This window comes from Ptychodera flava, chromosome 12 (genome assembly GCF_041260155.1).
Source record: "Ptychodera flava strain L36383 chromosome 12, AS_Pfla_20210202, whole genome shotgun sequence".
In the NCBI taxonomy this organism is placed as follows: Eukaryota; Metazoa; Hemichordata; class Enteropneusta; family Ptychoderidae; genus Ptychodera; species Ptychodera flava.
The window spans coordinates 12,221,885-12,241,965 of NC_091939.1; the positions used below are offsets into that span (position 1 = coordinate 12,221,885).

General features: G+C 36.2%; 1 protein-coding gene across 18 annotated transcripts in view; it reads left to right on the top strand.

Moving 5' to 3' along the window:
* The window catches only part of LOC139145032 (golgin subfamily A member 6-like protein 25), a 170,981-nt gene extending 153,786 nt beyond the window's left edge, over positions 1–17,195 (top strand). For 15 of the 18 annotated variants that reach the window (XM_070715944.1, XM_070715942.1, XM_070715949.1 and 12 more), the window contains 8 exons: positions 8,610–8,830; positions 9,606–9,810; positions 10,382–10,465; positions 11,615–11,802; positions 12,129–12,237; positions 13,234–13,434; positions 14,658–14,831; positions 15,053–17,195. In XM_070715944.1, the coding sequence (XP_070572045.1) occupies positions 8,610–8,830; positions 9,606–9,810; positions 10,382–10,465; positions 11,615–11,802; positions 12,129–12,237; positions 13,234–13,434; positions 14,658–14,831; positions 15,053–15,121 (1,251 nt within the window). In that variant the 3' untranslated portion in view covers positions 15,122–17,195. The remainder of the gene's footprint in view (positions 1–8,609; positions 8,831–9,605; positions 9,811–10,381; positions 10,466–11,614; positions 11,803–12,128; positions 12,238–13,233; positions 13,435–14,657; positions 14,832–15,052) is intronic. The other 3 variants (XM_070715933.1, XM_070715937.1, XM_070715934.1) reach the window with 2 other exon arrangements.
* The last annotated feature ends 2,886 nt before the right edge of the window (positions 17,196–20,081 follow it).

Here is a 20,081-nt window from a genome sequence, read left to right on the forward strand (position 1 = left end):
TAACACAGTTTTTGTCTGTATCACTGTGTATTTGTAAAGAGTAGCATGGTATATCTTTTTCTACGTTCACATATAATACAGAAAGTTCCAATACACATACCAGGGTGAATTCTTCCTTCTGTGTTTTTCTTTCACAAATGTTTTTAATTATGTGATAAAGATGCTTATTGCAGTAGATATGAAATTTCTGATGAAAATAAAAAAATTGTGATTTCCCACGACTGCATTGAAGGGGTCTTTAAACCTCTTAAACTGAAAAGGTTTTTTAAAGTCTATATGCCGTGAAACAACTTAGCTTCAAAAATTCAAGAACAGTCTCTGCAATCAAAATAGGCTAGGTTTGGTTTCCTTGCATTGAACAAATTTATTCGTAAGAGGAAGGTCATTTATTTTGTTGAACAAACACAGGGCTGTGCCCAAGTATTGATGTTTAAATCCCTGTTATTTGCACGTCTCCATGAAAATGTCATTGATAAGATTGATTCAACCACTTCTCAATGAAACATTCCTCTCTTGGTTCTTTACAAGGACGTAATTGCATATGAATAGTGAAAGACGGCCATTATCCTCACTATGAACTGATACCACTCTCTACTGTAAAACCCATATTTATCCAACTGTATTTTCAATTCAAGCAACATGAGTTGCTTAGTAATTTGTCTGTTTTAATTCTGTGAGTTCATGTGCATGAAGAAATTACAGTTTCCTAAAATACAAAAATCATTTGTCTTGTACAAGTTGACTAAGAATTTGACAATTATCTTTGTTTGTGTGAATAGCAAAAAAGAATCAGTCATATCCTAATTTACAAACTAGTCGTCAATGGAAGTTTCACGGTATTTCTGTTGAGATGGCTAGCACAGAAATTACCTGAGGTGACACATAGTTGTAAAGGATTTTGCTTATAGAAGTCAGAAGGTCACAGGTTTTGCAGTGTTATAGATACAGGGTGGTGTAGACACATGTGGCTGCCAGTATGTATGTTCTGTAGATAGTAATATTACACTTCCTGTATTTCTCATGGTCTTTTTTTCATGACAAAATTTTCACCTGCAGCCCATCATGATTAACTGAAAGTCAAAAGAAACAACAGTTTTATTTTGCTTTTTAAAAAATGAACCTGCGTGATATTCATCACTTCTTCCTTCATGGAATCCTGACATGGTTGGAACCATAATAATTGATAACAAGGGGAACTGTCCAAAGTGACATGCAATAAAGGGGGTTCTAATGTCAGAAGCAGAACAGAGCTAAAATTACTTTAGTGACATTTCCCAAAAACCAACAGCTGGCATAGAATTAGATGGGAAGGTCACCGGAACTGCTATTTTGTGAACATTCAGATCTCATCATTGTTTATGGCAATTTTCAAAAAAATTCAATTTCTAAATTTCAGGGGCAAAATAATGTTAATGTGACATGATCATTATGATAAAAAAATAGGCTAAAAAATCGCCAAAGCAAATTTTCAAAGAGTTCATATCGTTTTGATTATAGAGATTTAAAAAACTACCTTGCTTTGTGTATAGTCAGAGTGTGATAAGTTCCTCCACACTGTGGCACCGTAATCCCCACCTACGGGAAAAAATAAATCATTTTCAGTCGGTAAATTTCCATGAACAGGAAGTTTGTCATCAGTTGTTATAAATCCTGTTCTGACTCATGAATAATTATTGAAAAAAAACATTGGTAGGCAGTTGGTGATTCAGCGTCCATTGTTTAGTTTGACTAACCTTGTCTTACGGACTGTTGACATTTTTAAAAAGACCGAGGACAACTGTACTTAATTCAGGAAGTATCTCCCATTGCCGATATGGTAGTATTGTCAGAGATATTCATATATCTGTATTTATCAAGGACAAATGTAAAATATTCACCTGAATACCAATTCATGTTATTTTTCAACAAAAAATCAGGAGTCCACACCCAAAAAGAGATAAAACTTTTTAAGTGTTTGTTTATCTCTTTACATCAGTTGACTATATTAAAATCACAGGTTCTTTGTCTGTCTTTGTTCTGTGGTCATATTTTTCACACAACAAAGGTTTGGGAAAGTTTTACTTGCAAGCTTCACATTGTACGTGAAAACAAGGCGTTTCAATAAAAAAGCTGCAGGGCTGACAGTGTCAACATTGTGTATAAAAGATCAACAGAAGGCCATAAGGTTGGATGGATGCCAAAAAGTCATTTAGAAATGGGATATTGACATCCTGTGTGTATGTGCTGCTCTGTGGATAGACTTATTAAACGTGCCTGCAGTGTAGTGTGAAACTCATACACTGTCTGAGACACATGGACCATTACGTACATGTATACGCGGGCTGTCAGGAGAGATTATTGGGTCACCTAAGCAGTTTTATGACAATTGGATAATCAGCGGCCAACATCTGTGGAGGTACCAGGACCATTGTTATGTATTGTACATGACAGATACCTGATAAAGTACCACACATACTGGACTCCGGCCGCCGTTCAACCCGTTCCCCATGTTGTTAGGAACCAGGCGCTACCGACCGAGTACCGTTTCATGGAGGTACCCCGTCGCCCAGACCGTTGGGATTCGCTCCCCGGGGACTCAGAGGGCTAGACTGGACCAGCTGAGCTCACTAGCCAACCTTTACAACTCCAGCCAAGACATACTGAAGTCGGCGACAATGACGTTAGATGATTTGCCGTGTCGCGCGACAACGACAAAGGTAGCCACATTGTCTTCTCCAGCTGTTCAATTGTCGTAATATTTCATTGAGGTGTTTACACTGCCTGATAGTAACAAGGGGAGACTTAATCTGTCTCTTGAGAGGGATTTAACCACTAACCAAACAGCACATACCAGCCTATATACATAATGAATACACGTAACTTTAAATATCACAAAGTAGGGAAAGAAAATCATAAACTTCAGCATTTGTCTATGTTTATTCTATCATTCATTCTTTGCAAAAATGTGTAATAATGTTCCGATTTGTGTTCAATACTGAATTTTGATGAAGAGACAGAACAATAATATTGTATCTAAATTTAGTAGCAGTCCTGCACATTAAAGGGTTGGCCAGCAGTGGTTGTTGCGTAGATACATCGATAAATACCATTGTCAACTAAACAATAGAGACCAGCACTGATTATCAGCTGTCAGTGTGATTATTCAAATAATTTATGAGTGGATGTATAATTTCTGTTTTTAATTAATTCATAGTAGTTTGTAGGCTAAAATTAAACCTGGCTCCTATGAAGATTTTAAATTTTTTTTTGGTTGAGTGTTATCATGAAATTTTTTTTCAGTATGCTATTTTGCTTTTGAAATGACAGCTGTGTACATGTAGGTATTTATGTATTGGTCTTATTTTTAATGTTATTTTGATTCAATATAAAACATCAAATTTGGTTCAAAATTTTCAAAAATTCAGAAATATTCCTATAAAAAGAAAATTTCCAGATTTATCTGGTTTGTAAACCATGAAGAAGAAAACGAGTACTGTCTTCAACAAATTTATGAGCTAGGCTGTGTGAGTTTTTCATTCCTGTGACCCAGTTTGTGTCTGGTTTTTGTTCTGTACAGTGCGTCATCAGTGACGCTCACAAAATGTTATTGGTATGATGTGTGATGTCATGCCGACTAGGATTAAAATATGATTCTGATGTGAGATTCAGCTATCAGAATGTTAAAGTGGCCCGAAATACATCAGTGAAGCTGGTTGTTTAGAGAAGTATTAGTTCAGTGTTTCTCTTTTGAAGAAGTCATGATCAGAAATACATTAGATAGACATTGCCTAGGACCTGTTACCATTGATGGTCACAGTTCAAAGTTGATTTCAGTGACATCACCCAAAATTATACCACTGTGGACAGTTCAGTAGCAGTCTAGGGAAGGTTTTGAAATCATGATAAATATCTTTTGCTGCCCATATCTCATGAAGGTCATGATATGTAACTCTGCAACATGTTTCCTTCTTTATGCAAAAACAGATCAAGATTGATAAACTTGGCCTTGTTTAATCAGTGTGGTATTGAATGTTGCCATGGTTACTGTGAACTGTTGTGGCAATTTAAATAATCAGTGTGAAAACCATTTTACTTCAGGGATGATAAAATATAATAGATTTGTGACAAATTTATAGTAATTTTATAGAGATTCTCTTCTTTGTAGCTAGTATTTAAATATAATTGTCCTTATTCAAAGTTTAGATGAAATTTCATGTAGTAAGCATAGATAAATATATTATATACATACACACACACACACATATATATATATATATATATATATATATATATATATATACACATATATATATATATATATATATATATATATAGATGTCCATGAACCTTGTACAAGTATGCAACCTGATGCATGATAAGTGTGCAAAACATGTACTTGTATTTTGAAATCATTATAAAAATCATAAATTTTGAGGTACTGATAAACTAGGAAAATTTGGTAAAACAACAAACTATCACAGTGATCTGAAGTGACATTAATAGACATATTGAATTAGTAGGAATATTTTATTAAAAGCTTACATCTTTCATAGCGATAACACATGTGTGTCAATTCAGAGAACTATTACAAACATGCTTTGGTGTCGCATAATGAATGCACTTTTGACTTTACAAGGTGCGTTTATGCCAAGTTTTCATCAACCATATGAACAACTCTGCTGTTTGTTTTCCCCATGGTATTTGGTTGCATTGAAGTTAATTTTTTGCTAAGAAAAGTCTGGTGGTTAAACTCATACAATGTTATAAAGAGTAGTAAGTTGGTATCAGTGTACACATATACTGCTGCCAACGTACCTGTTGGCCTACTTACTGCCTGACTACAAATCTTTTCACAGTAATCAAGTTTGTATTAGCGATTGCTAATCTGGAGTAAATTCAATTCAGCACTGGTATATTGCCATTTGGTTACCAAGAACGTGTCTTTTATCGATGACCATAAAAAAGTGGGCAAGGTACACGGCATGTATGACCGCTGGACACTCTCCAAAATACTGTTTGTAAATGTTTTTATTTTTAGATATCTTGAACTTTATATTAGGACATTCACTGTGTTCACAGGTGAATATACGGTCTTATTTATCTTTGACCTTCACAGTAATTCAACAGCGGGGACAGTGGTATGGCACATTTTTTCTGAGTACATGAGGTTTTAGTTCACAAATGGCCGCAGATTTCATTCAGATTTGGTATTTAGTATCCCGATGTCTCGGTACGGCAGCATAACTCTTGCTTGAAACCAACTAAAAAGTGATCAAAAAACAACAAAACATGAAAGGCACATGTATAACTATAAGCTAATATGTCGACTCCCAAGATGAACAGCTGACATAATTGTTTTAATGTGAAATTCTTCCTTTGCTGGGTAGCAGTCGATTGTGTTTTGTCACAGCTGTCTGTCGAAACATTGTCTCCTTGACAACAGCAGGTGTACGTCCCTGCATTCCAAAATAAACTAATGTCGTGGTTGATTTCCAAAAGTGGTTGTTTGCCAAAGGGTGAAGATCAATGTGTGTGTGTTGACTAGTAGAGACAATTTTGTATCAGCTACTATCTCAGACAAAGTTGACCTTTCCTGCAGGGGTCAAATCACTGCCAACCTATAAAAGCTGATAATGGCAGGTTTAATGACACCCTTAGAGGCTGGTTTGACTTATATCCTGTGCTGTTTACGTGGTACCGTAACTAGGTAGCAACATAGGAAATGCCAAAGCCTCAGCATTAGCTGCAGTGGGTCGTTTGTTTATGACTGTCACCGTAGCAACAAGTCAGAAGAAATATAAAAAGTATAATACTGTATGCGGACATGTTCATACTTTTCAGTTGTTGTCTACAGGGGTCTGTTCACAAATTTTAATCATGACACTGTGTATACTTTGTCCGATCCATGTTGGTTTCAGACGGTTAGGCAATATCAGAACGTGAAAGATAGCAAGGAGCCCAGGCATTGCCTGTAAACTGAGTGTAGTTGACATAAATTCAAGCTAAGACAGGCAAGGCTGTACAGTACCACTAAAGCAGGACATACTGACTAATGTACATAATTATAATGTTGTTTGCATACAGGAGAAACGTGAATGATCAGATCGCAGAGATTTTCAGTGGCCTTGTTCACTTCTAGTTTGAAACAGGTCATGAAATAAAGACTGTGTTTCCAAAACCTAAAATGTAAATTTCACAGGTGAATTGTTCTTATGTGTACAGAGAAACCTTGATTTTGGACACAACCCTGTTCAGAGGCATGGAAAAAAGGACAAGTTGATATTGGACTTTAGTCCTGCCAAAAACAGTCACTTTTGGACATTGAACAAGTTTGTGAGAGTTGAAAGGACAAGTTAAGATTTGACTTTGGTCTTCGGTCTCCTTAAACCAGTCAACAGATTTGTTTGTGACTGTACTTAAACTTTTAGCCCTTTTAACACCACAATGTGGTTTAACTTTAATGTTTGCAATGGTTCACCAGACCTACACACACGTGAAATAAAGACATCAATTTGAAAAGGTTAATACATTTACTTTCTTTTAGTGCACTCAGGGGACAACGCAGGCCATTAGAGGTCAGTGGAGTGCCGACCCTTGTGGTCAGGCTAAACTCTCAGTCACTGGAAAAGTAAATGTTTGTGCATGTCATTGTATTCAGTTTTGGGAATTCCAGAGTGAATTACATTTACATTAGTGGTGCTAGAGTTCAAGAACAGTGTTTTAAGTGAATTAAACGTCAACTTTCAGGCAGGGAATATCTTGTTTCTGTTCTAAAAGTTTTCTGCATGAGACATATATAAGCTGAAAAACTCCAAGCAATTTTTATGCTTTCTAACAAGGGCTATAATATGTTATGTACTCTGTATTTCATCTTCATCAAAAAAGTTTGTGTTTCCAAGCTTTTGTCAAATCATATTGTTAAATTTCCCTTGTTATTAATATCTGTTTCAAAGAAGAATATTGTTCTGCCCTATCTGAATTTTAATATGCGAATTTCATAAGAGTGAATTACAGATGCGGACTTCAGTACAAAGCATATGGTGTTTGATGTTTACATACGTGTTATCTCTTCCAGCGCATTTATTGTCAGTGTTTTGTTTGTATTTGAGTGTTTATACTGCACAATGTTTAATTACAAACTTTATTCCATTGTCCGGCATTTAAAACCAAACACTTCCATTGTCAATATCTATTATGTGCCGTCATCTGTGACAAAGTCAATTGCTATGCAGTTCAGTCACCTGTGACATGTCTTTCATGATTACTGACCCCAAGCAATTCCATTATCTTGTCTACTTCATGCTAACTCTGTGCATGAATTTGCATAAAATTTGCATATCGTTTGCATACCTCTGTAATGAGATCATGCATAGACCCTAGAAATAGGCATATTGCAAGTAAATAGGAACTACAAATTAAACAACAGCGATAGCAACGAAAAAGCAAATTCAGATTTATTTCAGCTATTCTGTTTGTCATCACAGGAAAATGTGAAAGTATCAAACAATATACCAACTTTTTACATGTATGTAAAAATGTACAGTCTGCAAGTAGCATCATCACTTTTGCCAATCTTGTATATTTTAAGATTTTTAGCATTGCTTATGTTCAATTCAATCTCAGGTGTAATGTTCGTGATTTTCTGATGTATACATGAACTTGTCACCAATTCCTAGAACAATGATTTCCTGTGAAAAATTTTCATAGCACCTCACGTGCTTTCAAAAACATTTTGAAGAAATTCCCTCGCTTTACAAAGTTTGTTCATCTTTCTTAAGTGTTTCCTTAATGTTTGCGAACATCATTGATTTAATTATGTACATGCGTGTGCATTTCATATGTGTTGTTCATTCCTTACTCTCTGTGTCTCACTGACTTTTATCCTCAAACGGTCAACTCAGGACAATGGTATGGTTATAATGTCGGCACATTGCCAATTCATTGTCCAAAGTTCAAGAACAACACTTGACAAAGGCAGTTTGTTTTACAATGCTGTCACATCGATTGAGATTGGCAGAGCAATAGACGTACGTTTTGATTGTGCTGGAACCTCCTTGGTTGCTAAAAGAGTATAGAGGATATACAAGCTGTGCCTCTATTATGATTAATTTTTCCTTAAAGTAGTATGCGCCTCGAAAGTGAAAGACTTAAACTTTTGCTCTAACTTTCCTCAAAGAATCTTTCAATCATTCTCTTTCAAAATCAAGAATAAAAATAGGGGGTCACCGTGCAAATTTTGATACTAGAGAAACAAATTACCCAATATTTACCGATAAAAAAAATTCAAAATGGCCGCCATCCCTGTGTTAACTCTATGGAGAAAAATAAAAATTTTCGAATTTCGAAAAACTAAGCCGTTGAAAAGTTTTCTTTCACCAAGAGCTTTAAAATGAACCCCCACATGTGGTATATCAGAAGAGAATTGTCAAAGTTTGAGAGTCCGAATGTCTGTCCCCGAGGTTCATTCTACCTTAAAATAACACTGAATATTCTACAATTTGTTTTAAAAAACAGCGTGGATGATTAATTTAAAATACAGATACAATGATATACAATTGCAGTGGGACAGACAATGCTTAAAACAAGCTGATTGTTTCATCCTACTAACCTTTGTACTTTTGTTCTTGTAGGAGAAATTTGCAGAGGTTGACACATTGAGACTGAAATTGCGGGAGCAGGATGACGATTTGATCCAGCTGCGCTCCGACGTTAAATGCCATTCACAGAAGGAAAAAGAGCTTGCCCTACAGTCTGAGCGACACGAGAGAAGTCTGATAATGGAAATCAATGAGGAATGCAAGAGAGTGGCACATGTCACCGGTGGGACACCAAGGAAAGTGCCTGTCTCAAGGTAAAGCTCTCTGATTGAAAGCTTTTTTTGCGCGGAAAGTAGGTTACTGTATATGTAAAAGTATTTGGGAGCGGAGTACTCCTCAGTGAGTGGTGACTATTCTACCGTTTATCCATGGCTGATTTTCATTTTAATAACAAATTCTATAAATTATTCAGTCATTTCAGTCGTTTGTGATTTATTTTCCGTCAATACCAAAGTTGTTGACTACCACTAGAGGGCGCCATACAGGAAGATTAACCCTTTGAATGCTGAAATTTTTCCCACCAAAATTTTAGTGCAACATTTTCCTAATTTTTATGACTTTTTCTGTAATTCTTTTGAAAATTATGGACCAAATGGACAGCAGTTTTGGGTCAAAATTTTGGGGAAAATCTGAAAAAAATGTTTGGACCTAAAAAAAATTGTGCGAGTTATATTTTATTAAGGTGACAAAAATTTAAAAATTCAAACTCACAACGTTTTGCATCCAGTTACCCAGCGAAGAAATTACAGTCAAAACTGCTCAGCTAAATCCCCAGCCACAAAAAAGAGAAAAAGAGTGGTTCAATAAGTTGTTACAATTTTTCTGACTGTGACCTCCCACATGCTGTAGAGTTCATGAAGCACTCACTCACACATACTATCTATCACACATCGAACACAAACTTTATCAAAACAATGAATACATTATTGTATAAAAGTTTGCAAATTTTAGAGATATCAGTTAGTTTCTAGCACAATAGCATTCTTCTCCAGTGAGTTATCAAAGTAGAATATTTTTTTTACTAATCAGCAGCAAAACAGCAGACTACTCCCCCTCTGTTAATGGCTCTCCGTCTAAGAGTCCAAAGCTTAGCAGAAGCACCTTGCGACCCCAGGTCAGTCAAGCACTCAGCAACCTAAAGAGCACCAATGAGGAGCTTCGCCAACACTTGCAAGCCACAAAGCAGGAACTGGACAGAGAGAAGAAGTCCACGCACAAGATAAGGAAGGAGAAGGTTGGTTTTGGAGTCGTAGCTTCCCTCCCATATGCCAGTATTTAGTTAAAACTTTAGTCATAACATTGGTACAGAGTTGACCGATTTTATTGTGAATGCAGTTATGGATATGTATGAGACTGTTCTGAACCACTTCTTCAAGAAATTTCCTTGTATGAATCCTTCCAAATACTCACCAATTGGAAATGCATTTTGCAAACCATAATATTGAAGCCATGTGAAATAAATGAATGAAAACAAATCAATCCTTAGAGTTTCTTAGATTTCCCACAATTTAAGACTTGAAACAATTGAAACCTATTATGTCTTTATAGTGCTGTCCACTGTAACGCATTTATCTGACTCTTGCTATACTTCGTAATTTCATGGTCTCTATCTCATTCATTTCATTATCTCGTAACTTATCGTTTAAGGTACATCATTTCGAATAACACAGATTAATGGAAATTTGATGCACATTTTGAAACACTTGTGTCATCTCAAGTACAAAAAAATCCAACCCCAGAAAATCATGGTGTCTTGTATTTTCTCTCCCGTTTATCGTCGTTTCATGTTCGTGTTTTCATCGTAGGAAGCTGACCTGAAGCGTCAGAGAGTGCAACTCGAACGAGGGAAGGCTGCACAAATGGAAGCCTTGCGAGACAGACTTGTCAAAGTGAGCATTGATCTCTGAACACCCCTTCCATCCCCTGTGCAAGTGGTAATTTGGAACGTTCCACCATTATATGATATCTGTTGTTGATCAGTCCATTTTAAATGTGCAGGGTTGGAAGGAGTTTCATTGTGTGTGAATTTCTTATTAGTGCATGAACTTGGGGGATAAATTCAATTTATGTTTCTCTGTATTTACAATACTAATGTTAGAACCAATTAACAATAACTAGTCTTCTAAGAATGCATGATTTCATGTACAAGGATGATCTAAATATCTGTGCATTCCACCTTCCAATACTTCTAAAAGCACTTTTTCCTCTTCTACACAAAAAAGAACATTAACCACACTGTAAAGTAGCCGTCAAGTGGTTTTCTGCTTAAAAAATCAATCTTAACGTCGGAAATTGCAGTATTTGACACACTGGGGTGTAGGGTGGTGTTGTACTGCATGTTCGGTGATATGAAAAAGCATATAAACAAAGGAATATTAATATGCCCTGATGGTGGCGCTAATTCACTAGAGATGCAGTCACAGGAACATGAAGTTCATCTGTTTGATGATTTCCTACAATAGAATTTGTCAACTTTCAGAAAAAGTAAATGCCCACTTGAATGTTTGTCACTCGCCAAATGTTTGCATGAAATGGTGTTTCTAGCAAGCTTATTGCACGAGGGTTTCATGTGCTGCACTATACCTGTACATGTATGCACAGTTGTAGATATCCCTTGTTGATATGTTTTGTGTTTGATGAAATATTTATAACGAAGTAAATGTTTGCTATAATTCCCATCCTTACCTGTAGAATATTGGCTATATAATATTCATGTCAGCCTATTCCTTGTCCTTATAGTTCCCATGAGCTGAGTTTTTTGCATATTGAATGTTTGTTGCTTTCCGCATTTAGAGAAATACAGAAAAAGTAACATATTATGATACATATGACTTCTTAAAAGTGTTATAATGACCTTTTTGCACAAATTTTTTCACTGATTGGTTTTCAAATAGCATATAGATTGATTTCATTCTTGCATCTTAACAACAAAGATACACGACAAGACCTTTTTGTTAAAAGTACACTACACTCAAAACACGTTTAAAATATGATGGAAATACAAAAAGATTAACCTCTTTTGAAAATCTGCACCACAGGAACACCTGGAAGAGTTGAACAAACTCCAGAAAGCCGTGAGCAAAGATGACTCCACCTTACACGTGGAGCTACGGCACAAAGACAGTGAACTCAAGGAAATTGCCAAGAACATGAATCAGTGGAAAGAGGAAACTGCCCAGAAAATGGCCAGAAAATTTGAAGAAGAGCTAAATAGAGAATTAGACAGGTATACTTACTCTCTCTCTCTCTCTCTCTCTCTCTCTCTCTCTCTCTCCCTCCCTCCCTCCCTCTCTCTCTCTCTCTCTCTTGTTGTAGTCATATACACTTCTGAACTGTAAGTTTCACATTGAGTGGCATTTTGGCATTTCTGATGCTTCTGTAAAACGATAAAAAACAATCAAATGAAAAAGAACTGAAAAATTCATAATGTATATTCTGCATCTCAATCTCATATGAAATTGAAAATTCATCATAGCCTGCATCATTCCTCTTCGTATCAAACATCTACATCTAAGTATTTCTAATCTTCTGTGTGTAATACTTTTCTCTCAGACGTATGAAGGATCAGTCCAAGGCCCTGGTGTTGGCCTACAAGACCCAGCTTGCAGAACAACAGAGACAGATCGAACGAAAAGACAGAGAAATCAGAAAACTGACAGCGGTGAGTTCAGAGAACTTGCTCCAAGCTATAGCCACACACTTCTCATTCAACCAGAATGATTTTGCTACTAATTATCCAAGGTTCTGTGTATTGATGTAGACCACTATTGACCTGAAAAATCTACAAAAGATTAAAAACTTTTTTCTTGATACATAAATTTTACTGTGACATGAGTGATAACTTAAAAGTTAGAATCATTTCCAAATCCAAGTAGTAAATGATGATTATAAATTTTCAAAATCATGTATGTTTGAAAAATCTCAAGACTACACAATAGATTGAGAAAATATAAGTAACGGATATCGTATTCTACATTTCAATTGCAAAAGTAGCAGTAATGAGGCTTATTGCACTAAGTTACTTTAAATATTTTGTATGGTGACATTTATGGTAAATTGAAAAAAACAGTTGTTCTTAATATAGTAAATTCATTAATGAACATATAACTCACCTTTAGAACGGATATTCAGTCTTTCCAGTTTTGGCAAGACTTAACTAGTCTTCTACTTGTCTGAATTCCTTTTGAAGCTAATGGAGTAAATGATGCTTTCACTGTCTTGGTGTTTTGAAAAACGAAAATTTGATTTTTCCCTAATCGAGTTCAGGCAGGGATAGTGGCTATTTTTAATATCAAATGGTCAACATTTACGTGATGACCGCTCATTTCCATTCTCGATGTTGACAAAGAATGGTTCAAAGTTTCCTTGAGGAAAATTTGAGTTTCAAGGCACATGCTACGTTAAGTAATAAAATGTGCAAATAGTCTGAATTGAGATTTCACACTCTGCAATTCATGAATATTCACCTTTTATTAGCAGTTGTTCATTTTTAGACGTACACACTCTGCATAAAAAAATTATTACTGTTATATCATGCTCAAAGTCTCAAATAATTTTGAACCTGGCATGAATAGGACGTGCTCTGAGTGAAAACATAGTTTTGACTGATATTTGTGATACTGCGAAATCATAATAATCATACCATGATATTTCACAGGAGAAGAATTCATCAATGGACTCTCCCTCACAGAGCAGTGATGCAAGCACCATCAGACTCATGCGACATCTTCAGGAGAGAGTCAAACATCTCCGAGAAGAAAACATGGCTCTTCGTCGCACAGCTCAGAGTATCAGTTTCCATAGCGACAGCGGCACGATGGAGGACACAACACCCCTGGCATCGTCTGGTCTAGAAAACGTATGTTTTCATATTTGTCTGAAGAATTTACACATGAAAAGAATGAGTGATCTATGCAAGCAGGCTGTTTATCAAATTTCCATTTTTCCAAATTTTCATTTATTCATAATCACCGTTTTATGTAATCAAAGTTTGAGATCATTTTGCAGTGTGTGGTTTCAATAAGCTCTCCTTTCAGTTAAGTTTTGTTCATCTTAAAGTTTGTTAACAGTAGAATGCACCTCTGGGATCGATACTCCGACTCTCAAACTTTTAAGATACTTTGGTTTACTACTTGTGGGGGTTTATAGCTCATGGAACAATTAATGATTTCACTGGCTTACTTTTGTGGAAATCAAAGATTTCCCCATAGATTGAACAAAGGGTTGGTAGCCATTTTGAATTTTGAGATTCAGTAAATATTGGGTAGTTTGTTTCTTTCGTTCCTAATTTTCCACAGTGACCCTAGATTTTTATTCTTGATTCCAAAAGGGACCTTTTAACCCTTTGAACCCGGCTTGGAAAAAAGTCTGTATGATGTCATAGGTCACCAGGAGGTCAGGGTGCAAAGGGTTAAGTTTACTTTAGGAAGTTAAGGCAAAACTTTAGGTCTTTCAATGAAGAGGTGTGTGCTACCTTAAAGGTATGCTGTCACCTGTTCCAATTTTGCCACGGTTACCATGGAAAGAGAAAATCTAACCAATCACAGATTTTAAGCGGGTGGCCGCTTTTTAAAAACAGCGCCCTCACATGGGCATTTTGAATACCAAGGAACTATATATGGTTATATCTAGATTACAGGTGACTGTATACCTTTAATGGCTTCATGACAGCTGGCCTCACTTGAATGTTTTTGTATACATTTAAGGAGCAGTGGGACATTGAGATTCATACTGTGTTTCTTCATTGGATATTGAATACACTTAAATATTATGCAACCATTGCATATATCACCCTCCCACTTACAACCCCTATATGCTGTAGATTCAAAGTACAAAGAGCAATTGCAATTCTGATTAGATGTTTTACTGATGTGAGAATTAATTATCCAGTCAGCCTATGAAACTTAAATCTTTGAAGACATTCCCCGGTAAAGCTGAAGACGCTAGGTCATTTTGAAATGGCCAAATTCGGTTCCTTACCCAAACGGGCTTACTTGATCATTACTCTAGGTATAGCTAATTTGCTCAATTTACATGTTCTGTTCTCTTCTCTTTCGACATCTGCTTCTCGATGTTCTACAGAGCGAGGTAGGCAGCGTCAGCACCTACGCCTCCTCCAAGCTGGAAAGCCGAGTTCGGAAGCTGGAGAGACAACTCAAGGATGCAGAGGGCCAGTCACGTGACAACAAAGACCTGCTGAACACCAAGATGACTGAAATAGAAAAACTACAGAGTGCCTTAACACACCAAACAAAGGTACGCAGCTATCCACTACTTAGTTGATCTTAAATAGATCATTTTATCAGGAATGACTTGCAGGGCTGCTCTTGTCGTAGAAGAAAAGTTCCAGTTTTCTCAACATTTTTCAGTGAAGCCAGGGGGAAAATATTTTTGCTTGCAACAGCTTTTCCTATTTTTGATTATTTCAGCAATTTTGACATTATTTGCAACTTTCGCTGTGCTTTCATCACCAACAGGAACTTATGAAACTTGAGAGAGCCTACGCTAAGGTCCAATCTGAGCTGAATTCATCAACTGTACGGTAGCAGTTTTCACCCATCGAAGCAAAGTTAATAAAGACCTCACAACCAAGGCAGTATTATCACAATTCCCCGAAACCCTGTTCTGTTCACATACCTAGTCCCCATACCCATGAAGATAAATGGTACAACCCAAACATCATGTGAGAATCATCAGCCAATCAGGATTTAGATACAACTCACCAAGGAGGAGGATATGGTTTTCTCATGTCCTCAATGTGTGACTAATAACAAAGACATATTGATCACAATTCTAAATTTGCCAACTGATTTTTCGGGTATCTATTATTTTATGTTTTTACGTATAGTTCATTTGTTTTATTTGTGAAGTCAGTGGGGGGCGCCATTCAAGCAAATACTTGCCAACTTTATATGTGTATATGTCAGCGGTAACATCACTCTCAGTGCAAGTAGCATTGAATCTCCATCCCTGCAAAATCACACTTTTGTTTCATTTGAAAAGTATTTATCAAAACTCTTTTTTCACTGCTCAGTCATCAGTTCCTTTGAATTTCAGGTTTGTGTTCACTCTTTTTTTCATTTTCCACAAGGTATTTTGCATTGGCAAGTCACAGGAAAATTGCACTCATCGACCTGATGTGTACACATCAGCTCCTGTGATTCATTGAAAATTTGCAGTAAGCTCAACTCGTGCTTCACCAAATGTTCAGTATTTTGTACAGTATAACTTATTTGAGAAATAAATCTCAAAGTTCAGAAATACAGTTACTACCTAATGAGAGAAAATGGTTCAAGAAAACACTGTTAGAAAACATGGTTTTTTTTGTTTATTGATGTTTTTAAGTTTTGTACTAGACATTTTTGTTTTGTGATGTGTGATTATGATAAGTAAGTTTTGTTTTTTTGTTGACATTTGTATGGATAAGGCTTCATAATGCCAAGTATTCTCTCTCAGGGGAATGTATTAATATCATTGTTAGGTGTGAAATTCTGTGAAAATCAGTCCAAAAATCAACATATCTGGAGATAGGGCTGGATTCTACATGTAAATGGCTTGGTGTGTTAGAGTGCCACCAAATGTGAAAGAACCAACTTCCTTTGTTTTTTTGTATACCTGTCTGCAATTTGATGTTATAAGAACTGTTTGTCAGTCATGCCTTCGTTGAAATAATCTATGCATTGGATCAACCGAGGAGCTAGTGTACGCTACCTTGAATAGCTGAAAATTTGCATCAGTTTGTGCCTTTTTCAAACAGTCCTGTATGTTTCATCTGTACGTTATTCTGAGCAATAATTTGTCTGAGTAAATCACAGAGAGGACAGTGAAAGCAAAGAGAGGTGCCTCTCTGTTAAAGAATGTAATCGGATGGATTTTATTCAGGTTGGTTTCTGTTTGACTCCTAAGAGATGAATCAGTTACAGATTTGACAGTGAGTATGCACAGTGACGATGGTGCTTCCCTTGGAAATGTGAATACAATTCTGAAGTGTTTAAATCAAGTCAGATTATCAAAGTTGGCCTGTAGGGGGCGCTGCCTCACGTGCACTCACAATGACGAGTTACAGTTGCCTAAATGACTATAACCACCTTGGCTTTAATATTTTTTGTGCCATTTCTTACTGTTGTACCACACAACTCTATATATTATTGTATGTTATTCGAAATCAAAAAACCCGTTTTCTGTTTTTCTACTTAAATTTTTGCTTTCTCATGTCAATATATTAATACCAAGTAAATATAGTGTGCATATGTATCTAAATTGGGAGATAAATAAGTGGACATGTATATGGAATATTTTCTGAGTATTTCGCTACTTCCTTTTTTTTAAATTCTAAAGCACAAAAGAAATTGTATAATTCAGAGTAATTATAATGTTGTAAAATTTGAAATCTTGTATATTTTTATCTCTTCGAATCAGAGGAATCCACATAGATTATGAAATGATGAAATCTCTGTCTATTTTGAAATGAACTTGTGTTTGTCTGAGAAATGTGCGTCTAATCCTTGATTATGGAAGAAAAACAAATCTTTCTGGAAAAGAAGACATTTGTGGTCTGATGGTTGTAGAATAAGAATGGATTCTGGAAATTAAAGTAATGAAAGGTTTGAAATAAAACAATATGTCTTGTGTTATTTTGTTTCTATCATTCTTTAATCTAATGGAATAGGTTTTGTGACTTCCAATTCTATGTTAAGTCTCATTTGAAACTTTGCAAAAAATTGAGTTTCAGCATCTTATTTCTTTCAATGAAAATACAAAATTTTATTGTTTTCCAGAGATCACAAAAAAGAATGACTGCTATTTTGAATTTTAATGTGTTTGTAAAGCTCAGACTATTTACCCCTCTAATACAAACACTTACATGATGAACCTATTTAAGTTGCCTTGAGCAACAAGCACAAGTTTAAATACTTTCGTTTTGTACAATCGCTTGAGGGCGCTCTCTATGTCCCCCAGTAGAATACTGAAATATGGAGTGCCTGTAAATTCGTTTCTGATCTCAAATTCTAGGCTCTCAGTCAATGTAAGTTGCTTCTGCTTTTATTTCAATATTCAAACAATAGTTCTAATGCAGACTAAAACGCTTCACTATAACAGCCCATATTATCAATTTACAACTACGTATCTAATAAAGGAATTGAACATGTTAACTCGGAAGGGCCAGTACACTCAGTGTGACAGTTTTCGGACGACCTCAGTTTTCGGACATAACGACATGCTGTTCTTTGTACTCACTTCTCTCAGTATTGATAGCGTTTTACAAGTCATGTTACCGCACATTAAGTCAGGTGATGCAGCTGTTCCGTTTTGGATAGTTTTTTCCCGGTCGAAGCTATTTCGCGCTACAAACTTGGCGAAGTTAGGCACACCGTATGATACAAGGTGTCGAACAGAACACACAGAGACAGCCCATGTCCGATACCTATGCGCCATACACATCGAAATATAGTTGCGTCGTCCATGGATTAAACGTAACTAATTTATCACATATTTTACAAACAGTTTTCTAAACACATTGAAATTGAAAATCGGGAGTTTGAAGTTTCAAAATATCAATATTTAGCCCCTATAATCTCACTCCAAATACGACGTCCGATTACTGCGATAGCAGTCCGATTACTATGCACTCAACATGGGTAAAAAATTTGGCATCTTTGACCCCCTAAATACCACTTCCGATCTGTTTACAGTTTGAGGATAAACACAATAAAGTTTCGAAGGGTATGGTAATAAGATTTCGTACTGCTCGTCATTTATGAAACGGCTTTGGGCGAAATTCACTACCCTGTCCGAAAACTGTCACACTGAGTGTAGTTCTAACTTTTGATGATTTTGTCACTGGTTTTGTTTTTAAGGTAGTATGCGCCTCGAAAGTGAAAGACTTAAACTTTAGCTAAAACTTTCCCATAAGGAATCTTTCAACCATTCTCTTTCATAATCAAGAATAAAAACAAGGGGTCACCGTCGGTGACCCCTTGTTTTTATTCTTGATTATGAAAGAGACTCACCGTGCAAATTTTGGTACTACAGAAACAAATAACCCAAGATTTACAGATATTTAAAATTCAAAATGGCCGCCATCCCTGTGTTAATTCGATGGAGAGGAATAAAATTTTAGATTTTTGAAAAACGAAACTGGGAACAGTTTTCTTATGCTAAGAGCTTTAAAATGAGCCCTCACAAGTGGTAGATAAGGGAAGAATTGAAAAAGTTTGAGAGTCCTGATATCTGTCCCCGAGACATGATCTACCTTAATGTCAACTCCAGTTTCTTGTTGTTTCTCTTTTAAGCATGCCAAAACACCCACTATCTATCTTGTCAACATAGCGTCTATGTGTGTAAAATGCACTGGCATCACTTACATTTGTATTTTAGTCTTGATCAGAATTCAGTCCCTACATGTACAGGCTGAGTTTATAAGCTGAATACTGTGTATCTCATAATGCTTTGGGTGTAGAACAAAAAAGGAGAGTTGACATTAAAACAAATATAGTTTCTGAATAACAGCTACTGGTCCTTTATGTCAGTTCACTGACAATGTAATTGAAATGCAATTCCAGTCCAGGGACAGAGCAAACACACAAAAAGAAAGAAAGGACAACGACATTAAGGTTAGATACGTAGGTTATTAGTCACTCCCAAGACTGATCCTCTTCCCCAATTGTTCAATTTATTCACCTAATAAACTACGTGCAGCAGACAAGTATGCCATCAGCATTAGAAGTCACCTGTTACATAGCATTACACGTGTTACTTTGTAAATGACAAAATAAATCTTTAGGAATGTTGAACTTATTGGAATGAATAAACGATCAGTTTCCCAGTATCTCTGTATTTAGACATGCTATGTTATTTAAGAAGTTCTACGGTAGATACGGAGATGTTGTATCAAAATATGACCTGTCTGTTACTCAAATGATGAGTGACAGCATACCAAATTTTGACTCACAAAAGTAATTTGGTGAATTCACCAAATAACAATGGATTTGTCGCTTTGGGTCAATCTTGACGGGTGCGGCTACCTGGTAGGGTACGCTTACCCATTCCGGACACCTGGTACCACCACTACTTTGTGGTTCAAGATGACCCCATTGCCTTTGTCATTTTCAATATGTTCCTTGGACCTGGTAAATTTCTTAGTTACCTTGAATGATAACGATTATTGGACCTGATTTGATGTCTAATGCCTGTATTGCCATTCTCCTATTGTTTTGACGGTACTAATATGAACCCATATTTTAACTAGTGAAACTACGAATTATATTTTCACTGTAACCGAACTACTTACAGCTACGCGTACGCGTGACCTTCGCTGGGATGTTCACATACATGTAAACTGCTGAGCGAATAGACTTGTGACACTCTGAAACGTCATTGTGAATGTGATTATGGTCAAAATGTTGTTGTTTGCAGTCAGTTCATGGGCATTCCACTTAGGTACAAGTACAGTTGTACCTAGCTGCAATAATTGTAGCCCTTGGTTGGTGGGGATTGGGCTTCTGT